This window comes from Leucoraja erinacea, chromosome 2, assembly GCF_028641065.1.
Source record: "Leucoraja erinacea ecotype New England chromosome 2, Leri_hhj_1, whole genome shotgun sequence".
NCBI classification, from domain to species: Eukaryota; Metazoa; Chordata; class Chondrichthyes; order Rajiformes; family Rajidae; genus Leucoraja; species Leucoraja erinaceus.
In genome coordinates, this window is record NC_073378.1 from 106,752,393 (window position 1) to 106,774,366 (window position 21,974).

A 21,974-nucleotide genomic window follows, 5' to 3' on the forward strand; every position below is an offset into this window, starting at 1 on the left:
GATTTTCAAATTAAACATATAACCATATAACAATTACAGCACGGAAACAGGCCACCTCGGCCCTACAAGTCCGTGCCGAACAACTTTTTTCCCTTAGTCCCACCTGCCTGCACTCATACCATAACCCTTCATTCCCTTCTCATCCATATGCCTATCCAATTTATTTTTAAATGATACCAACGAACCTGCCTCCACCACTTCCACTGGAAGCTCATTCCACACCGCTACCACTCTGAGTAAAGATGTTCCCCCTCATGTTACCCCTAAACTTCTGTCCCTTAATTCTGAAGTCATGTCCTCTTGTTTGAATCTTCCCTATCTCAAAGGGAAAAGCTGATCCACATCAACTCTGTCTATCCCTCTCATCATTTTAAAGACCTCTATCAAATCCCCCCTTAACCTTCTGCGCTCCAGAGAATAAAGACCTAACTTATTCAACCTTTCTCTGTAACTTAGTTGTTGAAACCCAGGCAACATTCTAGTAAATCTCCTCTGTACTCTCTCTATTTTGTTGACATCCTTCCTATAATTGGGCGACCAAAATTGTACACCATACTCCAGATTTGGTCTCACCAATGCCTTGTACAATTTTAACATTACATCCCAGCTTCTATACTCAATGCTCTGATTTATAAAGGCTAGCATACCAAAAGCTTTTTTTACCACCCTATCTATATGAGATTCCACCTTCAAGGAACTATGCACGGTTATTCCCAGATCCCTCTGTTCAACTGTATTCTTCAATTCCCTACCATTTACCATGTACGTCCTATTTTGATTTGTCCTGTCAAGGTGTAGCACCTCACATTTATCAGCATTAAACTCCATCTGCCATCTTTCAGCCCATTCTTCCAAATGGCCTAAGTCACTCTGTAGACTTTGGAAATCCTCTTCATTATCCACAACACCCCCTATCTTGGTATCATCTGCATACTTACTAATCCAATTTACCACACCTTCATCCAGATCATTGATGTACATGACAAACAACAAAGGACCCAACACCGATCCCTGAGGCACCCCACTAGTCACCTGCCTCCAACCCGACAAACAACCATCCACCATTACCCTCTGGCTTCTCCCATTCAGCCACTGTTGAATCCATCTTGCTACTCCTACATTTATACCCAACAGTTGAACCTTCTTAACCAACCTTCCATGAGCAACCTTGTCAAAGGCCTTACTAAAGTCCATATAGACAACATCCACTGCTTTACCCTCGTCAATTTCCATAGTAACCTCTTCAGAAAATTCAAGAAGATTAGTCAAACATGACCTTCCAGGCACAAATCCATGCTGACTGTTCCTAATCAGACCCTGTTTATCCAGATGCTTATATATATTATCTCTAAGTATCTTTTCCATTAATTTTCCCACCACTGAAGTCAAACTAACAGGCCTATAATTGCTAGGTTTACTCTTAGAACCCTTTTTAAACAATGGAACAACATGCGCAGTACGCCAATCCTCGGGGACTATTCCCGTTTCTAATGACATTTGAAATATTTCTGTCATAGCCCCGGCTATTTCTACACTAACCCCTCAATGTCCTAGGGAATATCCTGTCAGGACCTGGAGACTTATCCACTTTTATATTTTTCAAAAGTGTCAGTACTTCTTTTACTTTGAAACTCATAGTATCCATAGCTACTCTACTAGTTTCCCTTACCTCACATAATTCAATATCCTTCTCCTTGGTGGATACCGAAGAAAAGAAATTGTTCAATATCTCCCCCATCTCTTTTGGCTCTGCAGATAGCTGTCCACTCTGTCTCTCCAATGGACCAATTTTATCCCTCGTTATCCTTTTGCTATTAATATAGCTGTAGAAACCCTTTGGATTTACTTTCACCTTACTTGCCAAAGCAACCTCATGTCTTCTTTTAGCTTTTCTAATTTTTTTCTTAAGATTCTTTTTACATTCCTTATACTCCTCAAGCACCTCATTTACTTCATGCTGCCTATAATTAGTGTAGATCTCCCTCTTTTTCCGAACAAGATGTCCAATTTCCCTTGAAAACCAGGGCTCTTTCCACTTTTTACTGTTTCCTTTCAACCGAACAGGAACATAAAGATTGTGTACTCTTAAAATGTCCCCTTTAAATGTCCTCCATTTCTCTTCTACATCCTTCCCATAAAACAAAATGTCCCAGTTCACTCCTTTTAAATCATTGTCTAGTTTCCTCCCTGATCTCACAATATATTAGTACAAAATGCTATTGATTTCATAAGGTCATATGGTCATAGGTGATAGGAGCAGAATTAGGTCATTTGGCCTATCAAGTCTACTCCGCCATTCGATCATGGTTGATCTATCTCTCCCTCCTAACCTCATTCTCCTGCCTTCTCCCATATCCCCTGACAAATTTCAGCCTTGAATACACTCAATGATTAAGCATTCAAACCTTCTCCCATGGAGATTCACAGTAAACCTTCTACCTCAATCCTAACACTTTGCATGAGACTAGACACTCTTGACCAAGATTCTTCAGCCAGAAGAACAACATGGCCACTCAAAGTCAAAGTCTTATGCTTCAAGAGGATTTGGGTAGCTTTATCTGAACCAGCCAGAATCCAGAATGAGAACACAGTACAGTGCAGGAACAGACTCTTCAGCTTGCCATGTCTGTACTGACCATGGTGCCAATCAAAAATCCCAAATGCTTCCACGTGGTCCACATTCTCTATTCCCTGCCTGTTCTTATGTCTGTCGAAATGTCAGGCCCAGGCCCATGGCCATTTCTGCACAACTATTAAGGATGCCTACTACTCCAACCCTCAATCACATTTTGGAAAATTGGACCATCTGGCTGTTCTTCTACTCCTCACTTGCCAGGTGAAACTTAAGTGGGAGGATCTTGTAGAGCGAGTTCGACAGTGGGTGAGGAACAGGCGAGATTCTAAGCAACTGCTTTGGGTCAGTGGTCTGATCCATATTCAAGGGCTGTAGCCAACATAAATAGGCACGCTTCTGCCAAAAGACTTCGTAAATAAAAGTGTGACGAACTGTGTGCCAAAGGCGACACCACGAGTGTTTCCCAATGGAAAACCATGGATGAACTATGAGGTCCATTCCTGGGTGAAGTCCTTGTATGCAGCGTTCAAGTCAAATGATCCTGAGCTGTACATGCATGCACAACCTTTGTTAAACTATCAAGGATGCTAAAAGGGAATTATAGACCAAGTTAGAGTCAATTGTGTCAAGGCTTGCAGGATGTAATGGGCAAATTGAAGTTGGGCATTTTTGCTGACAACATAAAATCAATGCATTCTATGCTCACTCTGAACAGAATAACATAATCTACCCCAACAGCTTTAAGTATACCTGTATCCATGGACAATGTTACAGATGTCGGATCAACTTTGCTGAGAGTGAATCAGTGGGAAACAAATGGCCTGGATGGAGTCCTCAACCATGTCTTGTGTGGACCTGCTAGCAGAGTATTTAAGGACACCATTAATGGACCTCCTACTCTAATCTAAGATTCCCATCTGTTAAAGAAGACCATTTCCATCCCAGTCCCAAAGAAATGCAAGGTAGCCTGCCTTTGTGACCTGTCTAATGGCTCTGACATCCACCATGATGAAGTGCTTCAAGTGGCTGGTGATGGCATGCATTAACTCCAGTCACCTAGATAGACTTGATTTACTGCCGTTCGCCTACCGTTGCAACATATCCATTGCAGATATTATGGCCCTACACTCATCCCTGGAACATCAGGATAACACAGACGCCTATGTCAGACTCCTATTTATTTACTATAGCTCCCTCTATAACTCCATAATCCCGACCAAACTCATCAGTAACTCCTGGACCTAGGAATTAGTATCTCTCCTCTTCCACTGGATCCTCAACTTCCTGACCACAATCAGTGAGGATAGGCGACAAAACATCCTTCAGGATAATTCTCTAAACAGGTGCCCCACATGGGGCGCATTCTCAGCCCTTTACTGTACTCCCTCAACACTCAGGATTATGCAGTCAATTATTGCTCTAAATCCATTTACAAGTTTGCAGTTGACTACACTGCAATGGACTGGACCTCTAACAATTGTAGGAGCCAATTAGGTTTAGTCTAGTTACTGTTGGCATATATTATTATTTTGTCTAGATACTTCTTGCAGAATTATTTTAAACACTTGGGGGCAGGCTCTTGATGCTTTGTAGGATGTTACATATAGCGTAGTCACAGGGAGTGACCAGATCAGACCAGGCAAGCGAGAGAGAGTGCACAGTTCTTACCAGATGAGAGAGAATGGAAAGTTACAGCTTGTCTGAGAATATGGAATACCTGGTATGAATCATCTCTTTGTTTGTACAACTACTTCAATAAAGAATCAATTAAACTGAAAATAATGACTGGAGGATCCATTTTTTATCGTCTGTGTAAGTTCACGCCTACCTGCCTGTGTAGTAATGGCAACGGAAAGTTGGACATTGGAAAGATTTGAAATTGCCATTACAACAATAAGACAGAGTACAGGAAGAAGATAGACAACTTAGCAACATGGTGTCAAGACAACAGTCCCTACCTCTGTGTCAGCATTACAAAAGAGTTAGTTGTTGACTTCAGGATGTGCTCCAATCAGCCTCAATACTGCTGAATTGGAGATGGTCGATGGCCTTAAGCATAAATATCGCCAACAGGAAGGTATGGCCAAGAAAGCACACCAACACCTATACTTCCTCAGAAGATTAAGAAAATTTGGCATGTCTCCAACATCTATTCCCAACTTCTTCAGATGCACCATAAAGAGCATTCCATAGAGATGCATTACAACTTGGTTTGGAAGCTGATCTGCTTAAGACCACAAGAAATTGCAGAGTTGAGGATGTAGCCCTGTCTATCACACATACCAGCCAGCCCACCATTAACACCAACTTCACACTGCCTTGGGAAAGCTGCATAGATATTGAAGGATCATTTATACTCTGATCATTCTCTCTTCCCTCCTATCTCGTTGAGCCGAAGATACAAAATCTTAAAATCACCAGATTCAGAAACAGCTTCTTCCCCACTGATATCAGAAGACTGAACAGTCCTCTCGTAGTCCCAGTCTCCGAACCTATTTTATTGCAGTCTGCCATTTTATTTTTTCTCCACTTTCTCTGCAGTTGAAACATATAACGCTGTAACATTATATTCGCCACTCTGGTATTTTTCTCTTTGCACTACTTGTTGTACTTCTGCATGCTTTGATTGTACTTGTGTGTGTTATGATTTGGCTGGATAGCACACATACAAAGTTTTAAACTATAACTCGGTACATGTGACATTAATACACTAATACCACAATGAGTATCCTATCTATGCCTCTCATAATTTTATATACTTCTATCAGGTTAGCCTCAGCCTTCGACATTCCAGCTAAAACAATTCAAGTTTGTCCCATCTCTCCTCAGATATAATGCCCTCTATTCCAGTGAACCTCTTCTGCACATTTCAAAAGCATAGCACATTGCTGTGTTTACATATCTGTTATGCTACTGCAAATAAGAATTTTACTGTTCTGGTTTGGTAAATGACAAATGAATGCTCTTGACTTGATATCTTTGCTTATAGTGTGGCTATCTGAACTGCACACAATGCTCAAAATACAGCCAAAGAAAAATGTTATATAGCTGCAATATGACTTCCCAATTTTTCTACTCAATGTCATGGCTGATTAAAGTAAGCGTGCCTTAAAACCTCTTTACCACCCTATCCCGTTGTGCTGCCACCTTCAGGGGTCTACGGACTTGGAGTTAAAGAGGGAGCATGATCCTGCTGTATATCAATGTTCCAAAGGTCCCGCTGTTCCTGTATAGTTCACTTTTGCATCACCTGACACTTATCCAAATTATCTGCAATATCTCCTCCAAAATTTTCAACTGTTTGTTAACCTGCTATATACTTTTGATAACCTTCTTCGCTATCCACAGTTCCACCATTTTTATGTAATTGGCAACTTACTAATGAGATGGTCTGCATTTTCATCTAAATCATTAATATATATAACAAATAATAGAGATCCCAGTAGTAATGCTTAGAGAACACCATTGGTCACAGTCAGAAAATAAAACTCCCAACACTACTCTCTGTCTTCAAAGATCGACCCGATTTTAAATCCTATTTACAAACTCACCATGGAACTGATCTGACTTAATATTCTGCACCATCTGAATAGACCCATTCACAGGGTGAACTGTCCTCTATGTGTAAGATCTCATTGGAGTTTGTGGGATTATTGTACATATTTAAACAATACAGCCACTTAAATGAAACATGCACATTGCTGGAGTATTGGGATTTTGTCTTTGCAAATTAAATCCCGCAGAATGATTGTGGAGCAGATACATAAATTGCAGCCCTGGTTGTATGAAGCACATGCAATGTGGCACATGTGTCTTGCCTAATTAGCCCAAAGTCTGGATTGTTCATTACAATGCTGGTTGTTTATTGTAGAATAATTCTGGCAAGGCTTGTCTGGGGAAATAATGTTTGTCATATAAAGAAAATTAGTAAGAAACATTCATAATGCTTGCAGAAGGTAAAAATGATTGAAGTAAAAAACATAAACATTCTGAAAACATCTGTAGCTTTTAAGAACAATGTGCTATGGCATTTCCTGTCAGAATCATTACTGACTGTGAAACGTGCATTGCAAAAATATCCACAGTACCAATTTGAATGAAATGTTATTTTGAAGAAAGTTACCCTCAAACCAAATCTCTCTGATGAAATAAACATTTAAATAATGAATATTCAGAAACTGGGGCTCCTTCTGGGGTACAGTTAATGGGGTCCAGAGAAAACATTACGTTTATTCACTGACCTGGGAGATGGCACTTCAAGACAATGGGATTATATTGCTGCTGTGTGATTGGAATATTGTCATTTTCAGGAATGCTGGATGAAGGCAAATTGAAAGGCTACTCACCGTTGACCTGAACAGTCAGTTGTTGACTAGCTGATTCCATCTTCACTCCAGAGACAGTCACTTTTATGGTATATTCACCATCATCAGTTAATTGTACTGGGTTGATTAACAGTGTGGCACTGGGAGGAGACAAGAAAAACCTGTGGCCGTGCTCCATGTCAGGAGTCAAGGTGTTGTTTATGGCTGTCACCAGAAGCATGGAACCTGAAGATTGGCTTTGGAAAGTCCAGGTTATCTGAGTGTTCTGATCTTTGATTCCAGTAGTGTAGTTTACAGGGAGCAGCAGAGGTTGTCCAACAGTCCCCAGGATCATTTCAGTTGGCACCGTAACTCTTACAGCTCCACAAGTGCCTAAAGAAAACATCAAAAGTCTGAAAATACATTTAAACTCAGCCAGACTAGCTAGAAAGAATTTATGTTTTTTAAACAAACAAAAATGATGGAAATACATATTTTTATACTATCCAGTTTAAGCTTACAATTAATATATTTGGAATCATTGCAGAGCTCAAAACGTATATATTGTTAATAAAATGATATCCCAAATGATTTTGGTATCTGCAATAGTACAGTAAAAATGTTTTAAAATGTTATTAAAACCTTGCAATGTCATCTTTGACATTCTGGGTATTTTCCCACTGTGCATCCTTGATGAGACGTGCCCAATTACTTAGCTAAAATGGCATGAGGGTATTTATTAAATCAGAGCATTCTGATTTTTAATATATTTAGGAGGACCATGTGTACTTATCACAAATGCCTTAGCCTCCTCTGCAGAACACATGATAACTAAAATTAATTTCAGCTCAGCCGTTAACCAAGATTTTTAATATATTGTAGATGTATTTGATATTATTATGAAAATACAGCTCCTTACTCAGATTAAAATATTGATATTTTCAAAAAGATTAAGCTATTGCCATTGATCAATTATAGCTGGATAAACAAATTAAACATATCTCCACCTCACCCTACATTGCTAGATACCTGTACTATGCAAGCTATTTGTAAAGCAATGATGCAAAGCGCTAAAGGCTTCAGCAAGGCTCACTCACTCTCAATACGAGTAACCCTACACAATAAACACTAGAAGCCAACTTCATAAGTTTTTAAGTGCTCGTAAGTGATAGGCCCAGAATTAGCCCATTTGGCCCATCAGGTCTACTCTGAAATTCAATCATGGCTGATCTATCTTTCCCTCTTTACCCCATTCTCCTGCCTTCTCCCCATAACCCTTGACACCCGTAATAATCAAAAATCTATCTATCTCTGCCTTAAAAAAATATCCATTGACTTGACCTCCATAGCCTTCTGTAGCAACAAATTCAACAGATTCACCACCCTCTGACTCGAATGCATTGAACCCTGATCCCATCCATCCTCCTCAGGTTAGTATTAGTGCAATATGAGACACTGCAGAATGATGAGGTACAGGACTCCCAGCTGATTTTTGTTCCTAGGCGGACTGAAGTTCAAGTTCAAGTTCACATTTATTGTCACATGCACCGATTGGTACAGCAAAATTGGAGTTATATTAATAAAGAGAACACAATACACAATAGAGTTTAACATAAACATCTACTACAACGGAATTAATGTTTCACACTGTGATGGAATAAATTTCAGTCATCTTCCTCTTTGTGCACCCGTGGTTGGGGCCTTTGAACCCTCCGCAGTTGCTGCTATGGATGGCCCGATATACAGGCCCTCTCGCCGGGATGATCGGAGCTCCGGCGTCGGATGGAACACACTCTGCGGCATGGAATTTCTGAATTGGACGCTTCCTACCAGAAACCGCAGCTTCCGAAGCTGGACGGAGCTCCAACACCGGCGATCATCGGCAAGGGATCGCCTCGCTCGGCGCCGTCAGCACCGCGCCTGCGGCTAGAAGCTCCGCAGACCCCAGCCCCACGGTGTTAAAGTCAGCAGGCCCAACACTCCGGAGCTCCTTCACTGGCGATCCCTGGCAAGGCATCGCCCCGTTCCGCAATGGAAATTCCTCGCTGCGCCTGCTGCTGAATCTCTGGCTGGTCCCCGGTAGGAAAAGCTGCGCCATTTCAGTTGGTAGGCCGCAAGTGGGGGGGGGAAGATGCGACATGGAGAAAAGACGCATCTCCATCCAGGTAAGTGACTGAAAAACGGTTTCTCCCTATTCCCTGCCACCACCCCCCACATAAGACATACAAAGAAACAGGGATACTGAGGAGACCCGTGTGAGGACCTCATCTATGATGGAAGAGGTATTCGCCGAGCCTGCGCTTGTTCTCGCTGATATAGAGCAGTCCACACCTGGAACAGCTGATACAGTAGATGAGGTTGGAGGAAGGGCAAGTGCACCTCTGCCTCACCTGAAAGGATGGTCGGGGTCCTTGAATGGATTTGAGGGAGGAGGTATAGGGACTGGTGTTGCATCTTTTGCGGTTGCAGGGAAAGTACCTGGGAAAGGGGTGGTTAGGGAGAAGGGATGAGCTAACCAGGGTGTTGGGGAGGGAATAGTCTTTGTTGAAAGCGGAAAGGGGTGATGCGAAAATGTGGCTAGTGGTGGGATCCCATTGGAGGTGGCGAAAATGTTGGAGGATTATGTGCTGCATGCGACGGCTGATGGGGTGAAAGGTGAGGACTAGGGGGTCTCTTTACCAATTGCAACTGGGGGGAGGGGGAGAAAGAGCAGAGCTGTTGGATACTGAGGAGACCCATGTGAGGACCTCATCTATGATGGAAGAGGTATCCTATGGGTACCCTAAAGAATGAGGACATCTTGGATGTCCTCGTAAAGAACACTTCATCTTGGACGAGGATGCACTGTAAATGGAGGAATTGGGAGTAGGGGATAGAGTCTTTGCAAAAGGCAGGGTGTGAAGAAGTGTAGTCTAGACAGCTGTGGGAGTCAGAAGGTTTATAATAGATGTCAGCCGATAGTGATGGAGATGGTGGGATCAAGAAATGGAAGGGAGATATCGGAGATGGTTCAAGTGAATTTGTGTGCAGGATGGAAATTGGTAGTGAAGTTAATGATGTCCGTGAGTTCTGCATGGGTGCAGGAGGTTGCCTTGATGCAGTCGTCAATATGATGGAGATAGAATTTGGAGATAGGACCAGTGTACGCCTGGAACAGGGATTGGTTGACGTGCCCTACAAAGGGGCATGCATAGCAATAACTTCAGCTTCTCCTCCCTGCTTAAATTAGTGACCCGAATTATATGCAATACTTCAGTTGTCGGTCTACATCAGACCAAATGTTTTGTAAAAGCTCCCCGTTTTTGTATTTATAACTCTTCTTATGCATCCCAGGATCCCTTATGATGTACTAACCTCACAATCAACAAGCACTGCTACTTTCCAAGGTTCATGCAAATGTATACCCACGCCCCCGTGTTCTTGCACAGTTCTTCCTGTGTTCTTCCTTCAAAACTGTGCTATTTGGTCTATATTGGTTCTCCTTGTTCTCTCTGCCAGACAGCATCGCATCACTTTACAGTCTATTGAATTTAATTTGTCCCTTGTTGCCCATTAAATCAGCCTATTCCTTTTTGTGACCCATTATTATCCTGCTCACTGTGAATCCTGTAAAGTATTGTGTTCTTTGAAAATGTGTACATTTTACCATGCCCATCTCTCTTTTTATGAGCGTGTAACAATTAAGCAGTCGTTGCAGTTCTGATCCCAAGAAACTATTTAGCAGTATCCAGTCAAAAGAATAACCACTTAAGCAAAAATGGCAAATGCTGAAAATTGGAAAAAAGATATAAAGTGCTGGAAACACATGTTAGACTTGGCAGCATTGTCAATAGAGAAATAAGTACAACATTAATCAGAACTGAGTATTTCTGTTTTTACAACTGTTTACTACTACTCATCTCAGTGTCCAGTGATCCATAGTTGCACTATTCACTCTCAGCAAGGAACCAATTTCATGAGTGACTACATTAATTGAAAAAGACAGTAAATCACAATGAACATTGACACCTGTTCTAACATATATTGCATCACTCCTTGCAACCCTTAACTATTGTAAGACTGCCCACTCTTCCTGCTGCCTTCAGGCAAGAGATAATGAGATGAAATGTCCTCGGATTTCAATCAGAACAAGTCATTGGCCTCCTTTATGCTCTGGTAAAGGACTAACTTTAAGATATTACAAATATCTTTGGATCAGATCAGAAAGGAACCAGATCCATGAATGTCCACAGCCATGTGATCTTGATAGTCACTTGGGAAATGGTCCTTGCCATGCTCTGGGGTTAGAGTCATGACTGCAGCTGGTGGCATATTTTAATGCCCCAAGGCTCTTAGTCACAGAGTGATAGAGTGTGGAACCAAGTCCTTTGACTCAACTTGCCCACACCGGCTAACATGTCCCAGCTACACTAGTCCCACCTGCCTGTGGTTTGGTCCATATCTCTCCAAACCTGCCCTAACCATGTACCTGTCTAACTGTTTCTTAAATGTTGGGATAGTCCCAGTCTCAGCTACCTTCTCTGGCAGCTTGACACAAAATGCTGGAGTAATTCAGCGGGACAGGTAGTATCTCTGGAGAGAAGGAATGGGTGACATTTCAGGTTGAGACCCTTCTTCAGACTGATGTCAGGGGAATGCAGAGACAGAATGTAGTCAGAGGCAGTAAGAATGGTGGGAGAACTGGGAAGGGGGAGGGGAAGCAAGGGCTATTTGAAGTTAGGGAAATCAATGTTCATACCGCTGGGGTGTAAGGGGGAGGGAAAGCTCTGGAAGGTTGTTCCATACAAACTCCCACCCCTTGTTCACTTACTAATCCACACTGAGGTCATGTTTGGGGAATAATTCCTTGACCATCTTGCATATTGAGTCAGAAAAAAATATTAAAAATAGAAATAAATATTAAGAAGAATTTCTACCCCTTTTCTATTTTCTAGTTGCTCACCCTCTGCTCTTTCTTCTGGACTTGCTGGCAAGGGGGGTGCCTATGAATGCACTCATCTGAAGCAATTGTTTTGTACAGTTAGTCATGATAGTTTTACTGTTACACACTCATTGCAACTTTAAAGAAATCTAACATGGATCAAACTATTGTAGAATTGATCTATTATCTAACAGAAATCAACAATAACCAACATGCAGGAACTTAGAGTCACAGTCATACAGCATGGACACAGGCTCCTTGGCCAGACCTTCCCACGTCGATTCCATTCATAGAAACATAAAAACATAGAAAAATAGGTGCAGGAGTAGGCCATTTGGCCCTTCGAGCCAGCACCACCATTCAATATGATCATGGCTGATCATTTAAAATCAGTACCCCGTTCCTGCTTTTTCCCTATATCCCTTGATTCCTTTAGCACTCAGAGCTAAATCCCTCTTGAAAACATCCAATGAATTGGCCTCCACTGCCTTCTGTGGCAGAGAATTCCACAGATTCACAACTCTCTGGGTAAAATAGCTTTTTCTCATAACAAGAGGAGTTGAGTATCGGAGGAAAGACGTCCTTCTGCAGTTGTACAGGGCCCAAGTGAGACCACACCTGGAGTTTTTTGTGCAGTTTTGGTCTCCAAATTTGAGGAAGGACATTCTTGCTATTGAGGGAATGCAGCATAGGTTCACGAGGTTAATTCCCGGGATGGCGGGACTGTCATATGTTGAAAGAATGGAGTGGCTGGGCTTGTGTACTCTGGAATACAGAAGGATGAGAGGGAATCTTATTGAAACATACAAGATTATTAAGGGTTTGGACACGCTAGAGGCAGGAAACATGTTCCTGTTTTTGGGGGAGTCCAGAACCAGGGGCCACAGTTTAAGAATAAGGAGTAAGCCATTTAGAACGGAGATGAGGAAAAACCTTTTCACACAGAGGGTTCTGAATCTGTGGAATTCTCTGCCTCAGAAGGCAGTGGAGGCCAATTCTCTAGATCCTTTCAAGTGAGAGTTAGATAGAGCTCTTGAAGATAGCGGAATCAGGAGATATGGCGAGAAGGCAGGAACGGGGTACTGATTGTGGATGATCAGCCATGATCACAGTAACTGGCGGTGCTGGCTTGAAGGGCCGAATGGCCTACTCCTGCACCTATTGTCGATTGTCAATCCTAAATTTCCTACCCCTTATTCTTAAACTGTGATCCCTGATTCTGGACACCCCCAATATCGGGAACATTTTTCCTGCATCTAGCCTGTTCAATCCTTTAAGAATTTTATTATGTTTCTATAAGATCTCCTCTCATCCCTTTAAATTCCAGTGAATACAAGCCCAGTCAACAAATTGTTTTATCATCTGTCAGACCGACATCCCGAGAATTAACCTGATGAACCTATGCTGCACTCCCTCAATAGCAATAATGTTCTTCTTCAAATTAGGAGACCAACATTTCACACAATACTCCAAGTGCGATCTCACCAGAGCCCTGAACAACTGCAATGGACCTCCTTGCTCCTAAACACAAATCCTCTCGCAATGAAGGCCAACATGCCATTAGCTTTCTTCGCCGCCTACTGTACCTGCATGCTTACTTGAGTGCCTGATGTACAAGCACAACCAGGTATAGAAGATAGGTGAGAGCCTCTTCTATAGTAGAAGAGGGGAACCCACGTACCCTAAAGAATGAGGACATTTCCGATGCCTTGGGTGCAGATGCGGCGTAGACGGAGGAATTGGGAGTAGGGGGTGGAGTCCTTACAGGAAGCAGGGTGGGAAGAAGTGTAGTCCAGATAGCCATGGGAGTCAGTGGATTTATAGTAGATGTCGGTCAGTAGTCTGTGACCTGCGATGGAGATAGTGAGGTCTAGAAATGGTATGGAGATGTTGGAAATGGTCCAGATGTATTTGAGTGCCGGATGGAAGTTAGTGGTGAAATGGATGAAGTCAGTGAGTTGTGTATGGGTGCAGGAGATAGCACCAATGCAGTCGTCGATGTAGCAGAGGTAGAGTTCTAGGATAGGGCCACAGTACGCCTCAAACAAAGATTGTTCGACGTACCCTACAAAGGCAGCCATAGCTTGGGTCCATGCATGTGCCCATAGCTACGCCTTGTATTTGGAGGAAATGGGAGGAGTCAAACAAAAAGTTGTAAGGGTAAGGACCAGCTGCGCTAGGCGGAGGAGAGTATCAGTAGACGGGGATTGGTTGGTTCTGCGGTCGAGGAAGAAACGGAGGGCTTTAAGATCTTCCTGGTGGGGGATGGAGGTGTAGAGTGACTGGACATCCATGGTAAAGATGAGGGAATGGGGGCCTGGAAAATGGAAGTCATGGAGGAGACGAAGAGCGTATGAGGTGTCTTGAACATGGGTAGGGAGGAATTTAACCAGGGGGGATAGGATGGAGACGAGGTATGTGGAAATAAGTTCGGTAGGACACGAACAGGCAGAAACAGTGGGTCTGCCAGGACAGTCAGGTTTGTGGATTTTGGGGAGGAGGTAAAATCGGGCCGTGTGGGGCTGGGGAACGGTGAGGTTGGTGGCTTGGGAGGGCAGGGTGCCGGAAGTGATGGTCAGTGATAGTGTTAGAGATGGTGGCCTGGTGCTCGTCTGTGGGGCCATGGTCCAAGGATAAGTAGGAGGAGGTGACTGAGAGTTGGCGCGTGGCCTCAGCCTCGTAGAGATCGACGCGCCAGACTACCACGGCACCTCACTTGTCGGCAGGTTTGATCACCCAGTCGGGGTTGTTGCAGAGTGAGTGGGGGGCTGGGGGGTAGAGGTTAGAGTGAGAAAGGGGAGTGTAAAAGTTGAGGTGGTTGATGTCCTGCCAGCAGTTTAAAATGAAGAGGTCTAAAGCAGGTAGATGGCCATGAAGGGGAGTCCAAGAGGAGGGGATCCGTTGAATACGGGAGAAGGCTCATCACAAGGCGGTGAGGACTCCTTCCCATGGAAAAAACGCTTGGATGCGGAGGCGAAGGAAGAAGAGCTCCACATCTTGGCGGACGCGGAACTCATTGAGGTGGGGATGGAGGGGGACGGAGGGGAACAAAGGTGAGGCCTCTGCTGTGGACAGACCATTCGGTATCCGAGAGAGGAGGTCAGTGGGGATGGTGAACGGGGGATGGGGGTTGGGGCCGGAGGAAGACAGATGAATGGACGCAGGCCGAGGCGATGTCTGGAAAGGGGGGTGGAGGGTGGTCAGGAAGGAGGGGGGTATGAGGACTATAGTGTAGGTGGGGAGGAGCTGGGGCCACATGGTTTGAGGGGGAAGGGGAAGACCCAGTGGAACACCCACTGAGTTTCCCTGTGTTAGGGGGACAAGCAGGACCCAGCGCTTCAAACAACCTGCTGCATGCAACTTGAGCGAGATCCTGTCTTATTCCTTCAAATTTGGCATTGCCTTAATTAAAAACGTTAATTTATGGACGACCCATGTCTCTATCCATAACTATCTTAAACCTAATTGAACAGTGGTCACTGAAAAAAGTGTGTCAAAGACTGAAGCTTGATGGGCTGGGATGTTAAGGGGAGAGGGGGTGCAATAATGGTGGACAATTCAATGATTAGGGGTGTAGATGGGTATTTCTGTGGCAGCTGACGGGATGGTTTGTTGATTTCCAGTTTCCAAGGAGATCAGTATTCTGAAAGGGAAATGTGAAAATCATCGTCCATGTCGACACCAATGGCAGTGGAAGAAAGAGGAATAAGTTCCTTTGGACAGAGTTTGAAGAGTCACAAAAGAGATTAAAAAACAGAGCCTCCAAGCTTGAAATCTGAATTTAAAAAGATTATTGAAGATAGAACAGATAAACATGGGTCTGGAGTGATGGTATTGGAGGGAAGGACTTGGAATTCCAAGAAATCATAATTGCTGGAGGGCTGAGACTTCTACAAACCAGGTAGTTTGGAGCTATATTTAAGAGGGAGTTAGATGTGGCCCTTGTGGCTAAGGGGATCAGGGGGTATGGAGAGAAGGCAGGTACGGAATACTGAGTTGGATGATCAGCCATGATCATATTGAATGGCAGTGCAGGCTCGAAGGGCCGAATGGCCTACTCCTGCACCTAATTTCTATGTTTCTATGTAACTCAATGGGAGACATAATGTGAGTCATCCTCCAGTCTCCCTCCACCTCACCTTCTTCAGATGCAAATATTCATACATCTCAGTCAGGATTTATGCAATTCTTTCTCTAGCTTCCCACAGTGTCCCTTGGATATATCCGATCAGGCCGAGGAGATTTGTCTACCTTTATGCATCTTAGGATTCCCAGCAGTTCCCCGACTGTAACAATGACTGTCCTCAAGACATCACCATTAACTGTGATGTTCCCTTGTCTTCACGTCTTTCTTTGCGGGAAAAACTATGGACTATGGACTATGATCTTCCCCATTTCCTGTGGTTCCACACATTGATGACCACTTTGGTTTCTGAGGAGCCCTTTTCTCTCTCTAGAAACTATGCTTAGTTATTATTGTGGATGTTCTGCAAAATTACAAGAGGAATAACCCCATGAAAATTAAATCCATGGCTCCATTTAGATTTTTGAAATGACTATCATTCTGATATTTCTCTCCCTATTGGCCCCATTCACATTACACACTCTCCATGATGGGTAGTCGTAGCTAGTTGGTCTCTAAGCCATTGCCAATCATATAATTTCTCATGAAACCAAAATGTCACCCAAAATGTCACCTGTTCCTTCTCTCCAAAGATGCTATATAACCCACTGAGTTGCTCCAGCTTTTTGTGTCTATCTTTGGTTTAAACCACCATCTGCAGTTCCTTCCTATGCACTTTCCCACTCCTTGACACAACAGAATTAGGGCCCAGCAGAAAAACATCAAAGACCAGGGCGGCACGATGACGCAGTGGGGGAGTTGCTGCCTTACTGCAAATGCAGCGCCGGAGACCAGGGTGCTGTCTGTACGGAGTTTGTACGTTCTCCCCGTGACCTGCATGGGTTTTCTCCCACACTCCAAAAACGTACAAGTTTGTAGGTTAATTGACTTCGTAAATGTGAAAAATTGTCCCTAGTGGGTTGTGTGTGTGGGATAGTGTTAATCTGCGGGGATCGTTGGTCGGCGCGGACCCGGTGGGGCGAAAGGCCTGTTTCCGCACTGTATCTCTAAACTAAACTAAACCATTTTTCCTTCCCTCTGCACAGGAAAATATTTGCTACTGCACAATTTAAATCTCCCAATCTGGATAGTTTAACATATGACAGCCATTTATTTTCATGAATGCTCATAGTCATAAAATATATTGTGCCAAATCTTCACTGACAACTTATGAGCCTGTCCCACTTAGGCGATTTTTCAGGCGACTGTCAAGTTGCTGGCAGTCGCCTGAAAAATCAGCAACTGGAACGGCCACTGTCAGAGTGGAACACACACACATACACACATCACTTCCTTCACCAGCCCGTTATGCGGGCGGGGGACAGGGCAAGCGGGGGGAGTGCTGTCCGAGTGAAATTCACACGGTAAGTCCATTAAAAGAGGGGGGGAGAAGGAGTGGAGACAACTTTTAAGAAGCCAGAGATACACGGCTGTGAAGTTTGGTGGACATTAACATTACCGGTCGGTTATCCTTGTTTCTGAAAACTACTGCTTACGTTTATTTTTCCCCAATGAGCCAATGAAATTCACTGGTCAGCACCGGCTACAACCTACGAGAACTTACGAGAACTTTCGACCTCCTGGCAACCCACTAGGACTTCCTGGTGACCCACCTATGGCACGGGAATTCTCGCTACTCTCCATGGCGACTTCATTCTAGTTGCCGCTAATTTTTCAACATGTTGAAAAATTCGCGGTGACCATAATGAGGCCGCGACTAGTTCCCAGAATGTGGGATCTCCTCACGACCATGAAGACGACTCCCCGGCAACTACCCGCGAACATGTGGCAACCATGTGGCGACTGCATAGTCTCCTGCAGTCGCCTAAAAAGTCACCTAAGTGGGACAGGCCCATTACAATGAAAATGAGAAATTCCAGTCACACAGGGCCATTGACATAAAAATCTTCACGAAACGCCTGTTTAAACTACGGTTCACATCAAAATAGATAACAAACTGAAAGGGGATGACATAAAGGAGAACTAAAAAATTGTTCAAATAATGGATTCTTCAAATGATCGTCAGACGCTTGGATCTGAGGAGATTTGCTGCTCAATTGCTTAATTCCAACTAGATTCATCTCCAAAATTCAGGACCTAGCTCACCATCAACTAGCTCCTGGGCTACCTGTTCCATACAGCACAATCATGAGACTAGGTGACAAAACATCTTCCACAATAATTATCAACACCAGCACCTTGCAAGAATACATTCTCAGCCCCTTGTTGTTTTCCTGATAGACTCATGACTGTGTGGTTCATTTTATGCTGTCTTGCCTCAACTACCTCCTCTGTACTACCAACTCGTTCCATATACCCACCTCCATCTGGGTGAAAAAGTTGCCCCTAAAGTTCCGATTACATTTTTCCCTCTCACGTAAACCAATGTCCTCTGATTCTTGATTTCTTTACCCAGGGTAAAAGACTCATTTATCCTATCTATTCTCCTCATGATTTTATATATAAAAACACCTCTTAACCTTCTGTGCTCCACGGAATAAGGTCCCAGCCTACCCAACCTCTCGCTATAGCTCAGCCTGGAGTCCTTCTCATACATATTCACTGCTCTTTTTCTCTGATATCATTTTCAGTTTAATATCTTTCCTATAGTCGGTGATCAAAACTGAACACAATACTTCATCAATGTCCTGAACAACTATAACATAAATCCCAATTCCCTACCCTGACTGATGAAGGTCAATGTATCAAAAGCCTTCTTTACCATCCTATTTACCTATGATGCCACTTTCAAGGAATTATGTACAAGTACTCTTGGATTCCTCTGCCCTACAACACTCCCAAGGTTATACCATTCATTGTGAAAGTCCATCCATGGTTTCACTTTCCAAAATACAACACCTTTCTGCATTAAACTCCATTTCCCATCCATCAGCCCACATGTCCAGTTGATCAAGATAGTATTGTGATTTTTGAAAACCATCTTTGCTACCACCTGCTTTAGTGTCATCTACAAACTAACCATGCCTTGTACATTCACATCCAAATCATTGACATAAACTACAAGAGGCAGCACCGATCCCTGAGGCACACCATTAGTCATAGGCCTCCAGTCAGAAAAACAACCTTGCACCATCATCCTCTGTTTCTTCCATGAAGCCAATTCTCTATCCAGTCAGCCAGCTCTCCCTGGATCCCATGCTATGGAAACTCCCAGAGCAGCCTAGCATGCACAACCTTATCAATTGCCTTGCTGAAGTCAATATGGACAACGTCAACACCTTGCCCTCATTAACATATTTGGTTGCTTCGTCAAAAAACTCAATCAAGTTTATGACACAATCTCCCACATACAAAACCACATCAACTATCTCGAATCAGCCCCTAATTAGTTCATCTCAATCATTTCAATTTGGTAATTTTAATAATCAACATAATGTTTTTGACTTAAAAAATATAGTGTTATTAAAAAAAGTAATGTTTGTTAAGGAATCTTTTTTCAGAATAATGATGTTGAAATGTGCATTGGCTTAATATTTAACATTTAAACCACAAATTAATTGAGTGAGATTTTATGAAGGCAATACTTCCAGAAGTTGACATAATTCTTTTTTAATCTCCCTCTTTTGAATCATTTCACAATTGTCACAGTTTTGATAGGTGTTGATTGATGTGCTGCTAATGCTATTGTGAGCCCCGGGCAGTAATGAACCACCTGCTGAAGCTGTTATTAAGATGTGTCTCTGGTGCTGACATCTCGAACAGTAGCTGGGTTCATTATCGTTTCCAGCAGGCCATATCCTTTTTATCTGTCATCTCTTAAAAAATCTATATTTTTTTAACCAATGGGGCAACAAGAGACCAAATCTCAGTGCAGACAGCTATCATAACAGGCAATGTCATTGCCATATCAGGTCAAGCAACATTAATAGAGAACGTGGATAGGCATGTTTCGAGTCAGAACCCTTTTCAGACCGATTCAGGTCACGCTAATCAAGCTGCAGTGCAAGGATGAATGAAGGATGAGTGCAAGGACCTCTGAGCTCCAACCATGGGAGCCTGCGGACTTTAACATCGTCAAGCTCGCGGTCTCTGGTTAGAGACCGATGGGGAGCTCCAAACCGCAAGAGCTTTGACCGCCCTGAAGCGGGAGCTTCGATCGCTCCGATGCGGGGGCTTCGATCACTCCAACTGCAGAAGGTTCGACTGCCCAAACCGCGGTAGAAAAATGAGAGAAGAAGATTAGACTTTGGTGCCTTCCATCACAGTGAGGAATGTGGGGAATCCACTGTGGTGAATGTTTATGTTAACTTTTATGTAGTTGTGTGTCTTGGTGCTTTTTTTTAGTATGGCTGTATGGTAATACGAATATCACTGTACCTTAATTGGTGCACGTGACAATAGAAGACCTTTGAAAGATTTGAAACCTTTGAAATCTTTTGATTTTCATTGGTGGAAATTGAGGCAAAGGTCAGTAGGGTTGGGGAAGGAATTGTTGAGTAATCCTTTATTGATATATAAATTGAGCAGCTTGAAGTGTAAACAAATTGGCTGAAACTGAAAAAAAAAAACAAGAACGACTTTGAGAACGAGAGACAGAGGCAGAAATTGGGAGTCTTCTGCTAACAACTGTAAATATTGACATTTTGAACAAGCTAAAACATTTGATGCATTTGAAGTTTTAAATATACTAATTTCACAGTTGTAATATATTGTATTAAAAATAAAGCTTGATATAAAATATCTTCTTGACTTTCCATATTGTGTAGTTTCTGTAATATTAAACTGTGTATCAAAAGCACATCATTTTAACATTTATCGCTTAATTCTACTAAAATTGCAAAGTTTAATTTCAGAATATTTAAAAGTATACTGTGTGTGAACTAATATTGGAGCAACAGCACACTTTTTATCTAATTTTCACCCTACTGTCTGGGTGGTAGAGCCATCTGATCTTTATTCCAAATCAATGAAATGGAAGTCAGATGTGAGCTATATAATGCAGGTAACCTACTCTGCCAGTTTACTCTTTACAAAATGACGCTGAAAATTGATTCATATGTTGGCCACAGGGATTTTTTCATTTCAAAAATAGTAAGAGGATGAAGATGGGGGTGCACTCCTCAATGGTTATAAATGGCAGATAGTCAGATCACAGCTGTTGCAACTGAACAGGCTGCAACATTCAATTAGTGTATCGAGTAGGCTGTGGTACCGGATTCTAAGTATGCACCTTAAGAGACTGTCACACTTTGGCGACCTAATTGGCGAGTTTAGAAGAGTTTAAAAAAATGACATGTGGAAGACCTCCTTCGACCTCCTTCGACTATGTTGAAAAATAACTTCGACTAGCTACGACTAACTTTGGGAAATTGGACACCGAATAGTGGAGAGTGAAGACAACCTCCTTCTATCTCCTTCAACCTCCCTTCGACTATGATGAAGACTATCTATGACTATCTTCGACTACCTTCAACTACCCTCAATTACCTACGACTAACATGGCGACTTACTACTTCTTCTTGGGTATGGCGTGCACAGCCTAAAGTTGTAGGACAACTTCTAGTATTTGATCTTACTTGATTGTGCACACCAGGTTGATTGCATTCATCAAAACAGGGCAGACCACGTGAAGGTTGCAATCTCCCACCCCACCGACCTACAACGACCTACTACGACTAAACCCACGAGTAAATAGAGTATAGATTTTTTCCATGGCGACCTTTTTTTACTCGCGGGCATTTTTTTAACATATTGGAAAAAACGCGCGGCCTAGCTGAGGCCTCGAGTACGCGGAGACCACTCTCGAGCATGAAGGAGAGTTACGAAGACCTTCTATGACCTCGTGTCGACCATGCTGCGAGTATGAGCCAAGGGCAAACTCGCGGATTAGGTCGCCCAAGTGGGACAGGCCCTTTAGCATTTATTCAGCAAGCCCTCTTAGCTCACCCCAGGGACCAATTTTACTGGGTTGCTTGGACTACCAGGTGGCCTTTACCTATATCAACATACACAGCACTGCCACTGAGAGAAGTAAAAATAGGAACACTGACGATCGAAGTTCACTTATGTCATTAAGCTGGAAAGAGTGCA

The 21,974-nt window shown here is 43.0% G+C and overlaps 1 protein-coding gene across 3 annotated transcripts in view; it reads right to left on the reverse strand.

The window, feature by feature from the left end:
• Nucleotides 1-21,974, reverse strand: part of hepacam2 (HEPACAM family member 2) — a 115,706-nt gene that overhangs the window by 71,094 nt on the left and 22,638 nt on the right. For all 3 annotated transcript variants that reach the window (XM_055662796.1, XM_055662789.1, XM_055662782.1), the window contains exon 2: nt 6,922-7,272. In XM_055662796.1, the coding sequence (XP_055518771.1) occupies nt 6,922-7,234 (313 nt within the window). In that variant the 5' untranslated portion in view covers nt 7,235-7,272. The remainder of the gene's footprint in view (nt 1-6,921; nt 7,273-21,974) is intronic.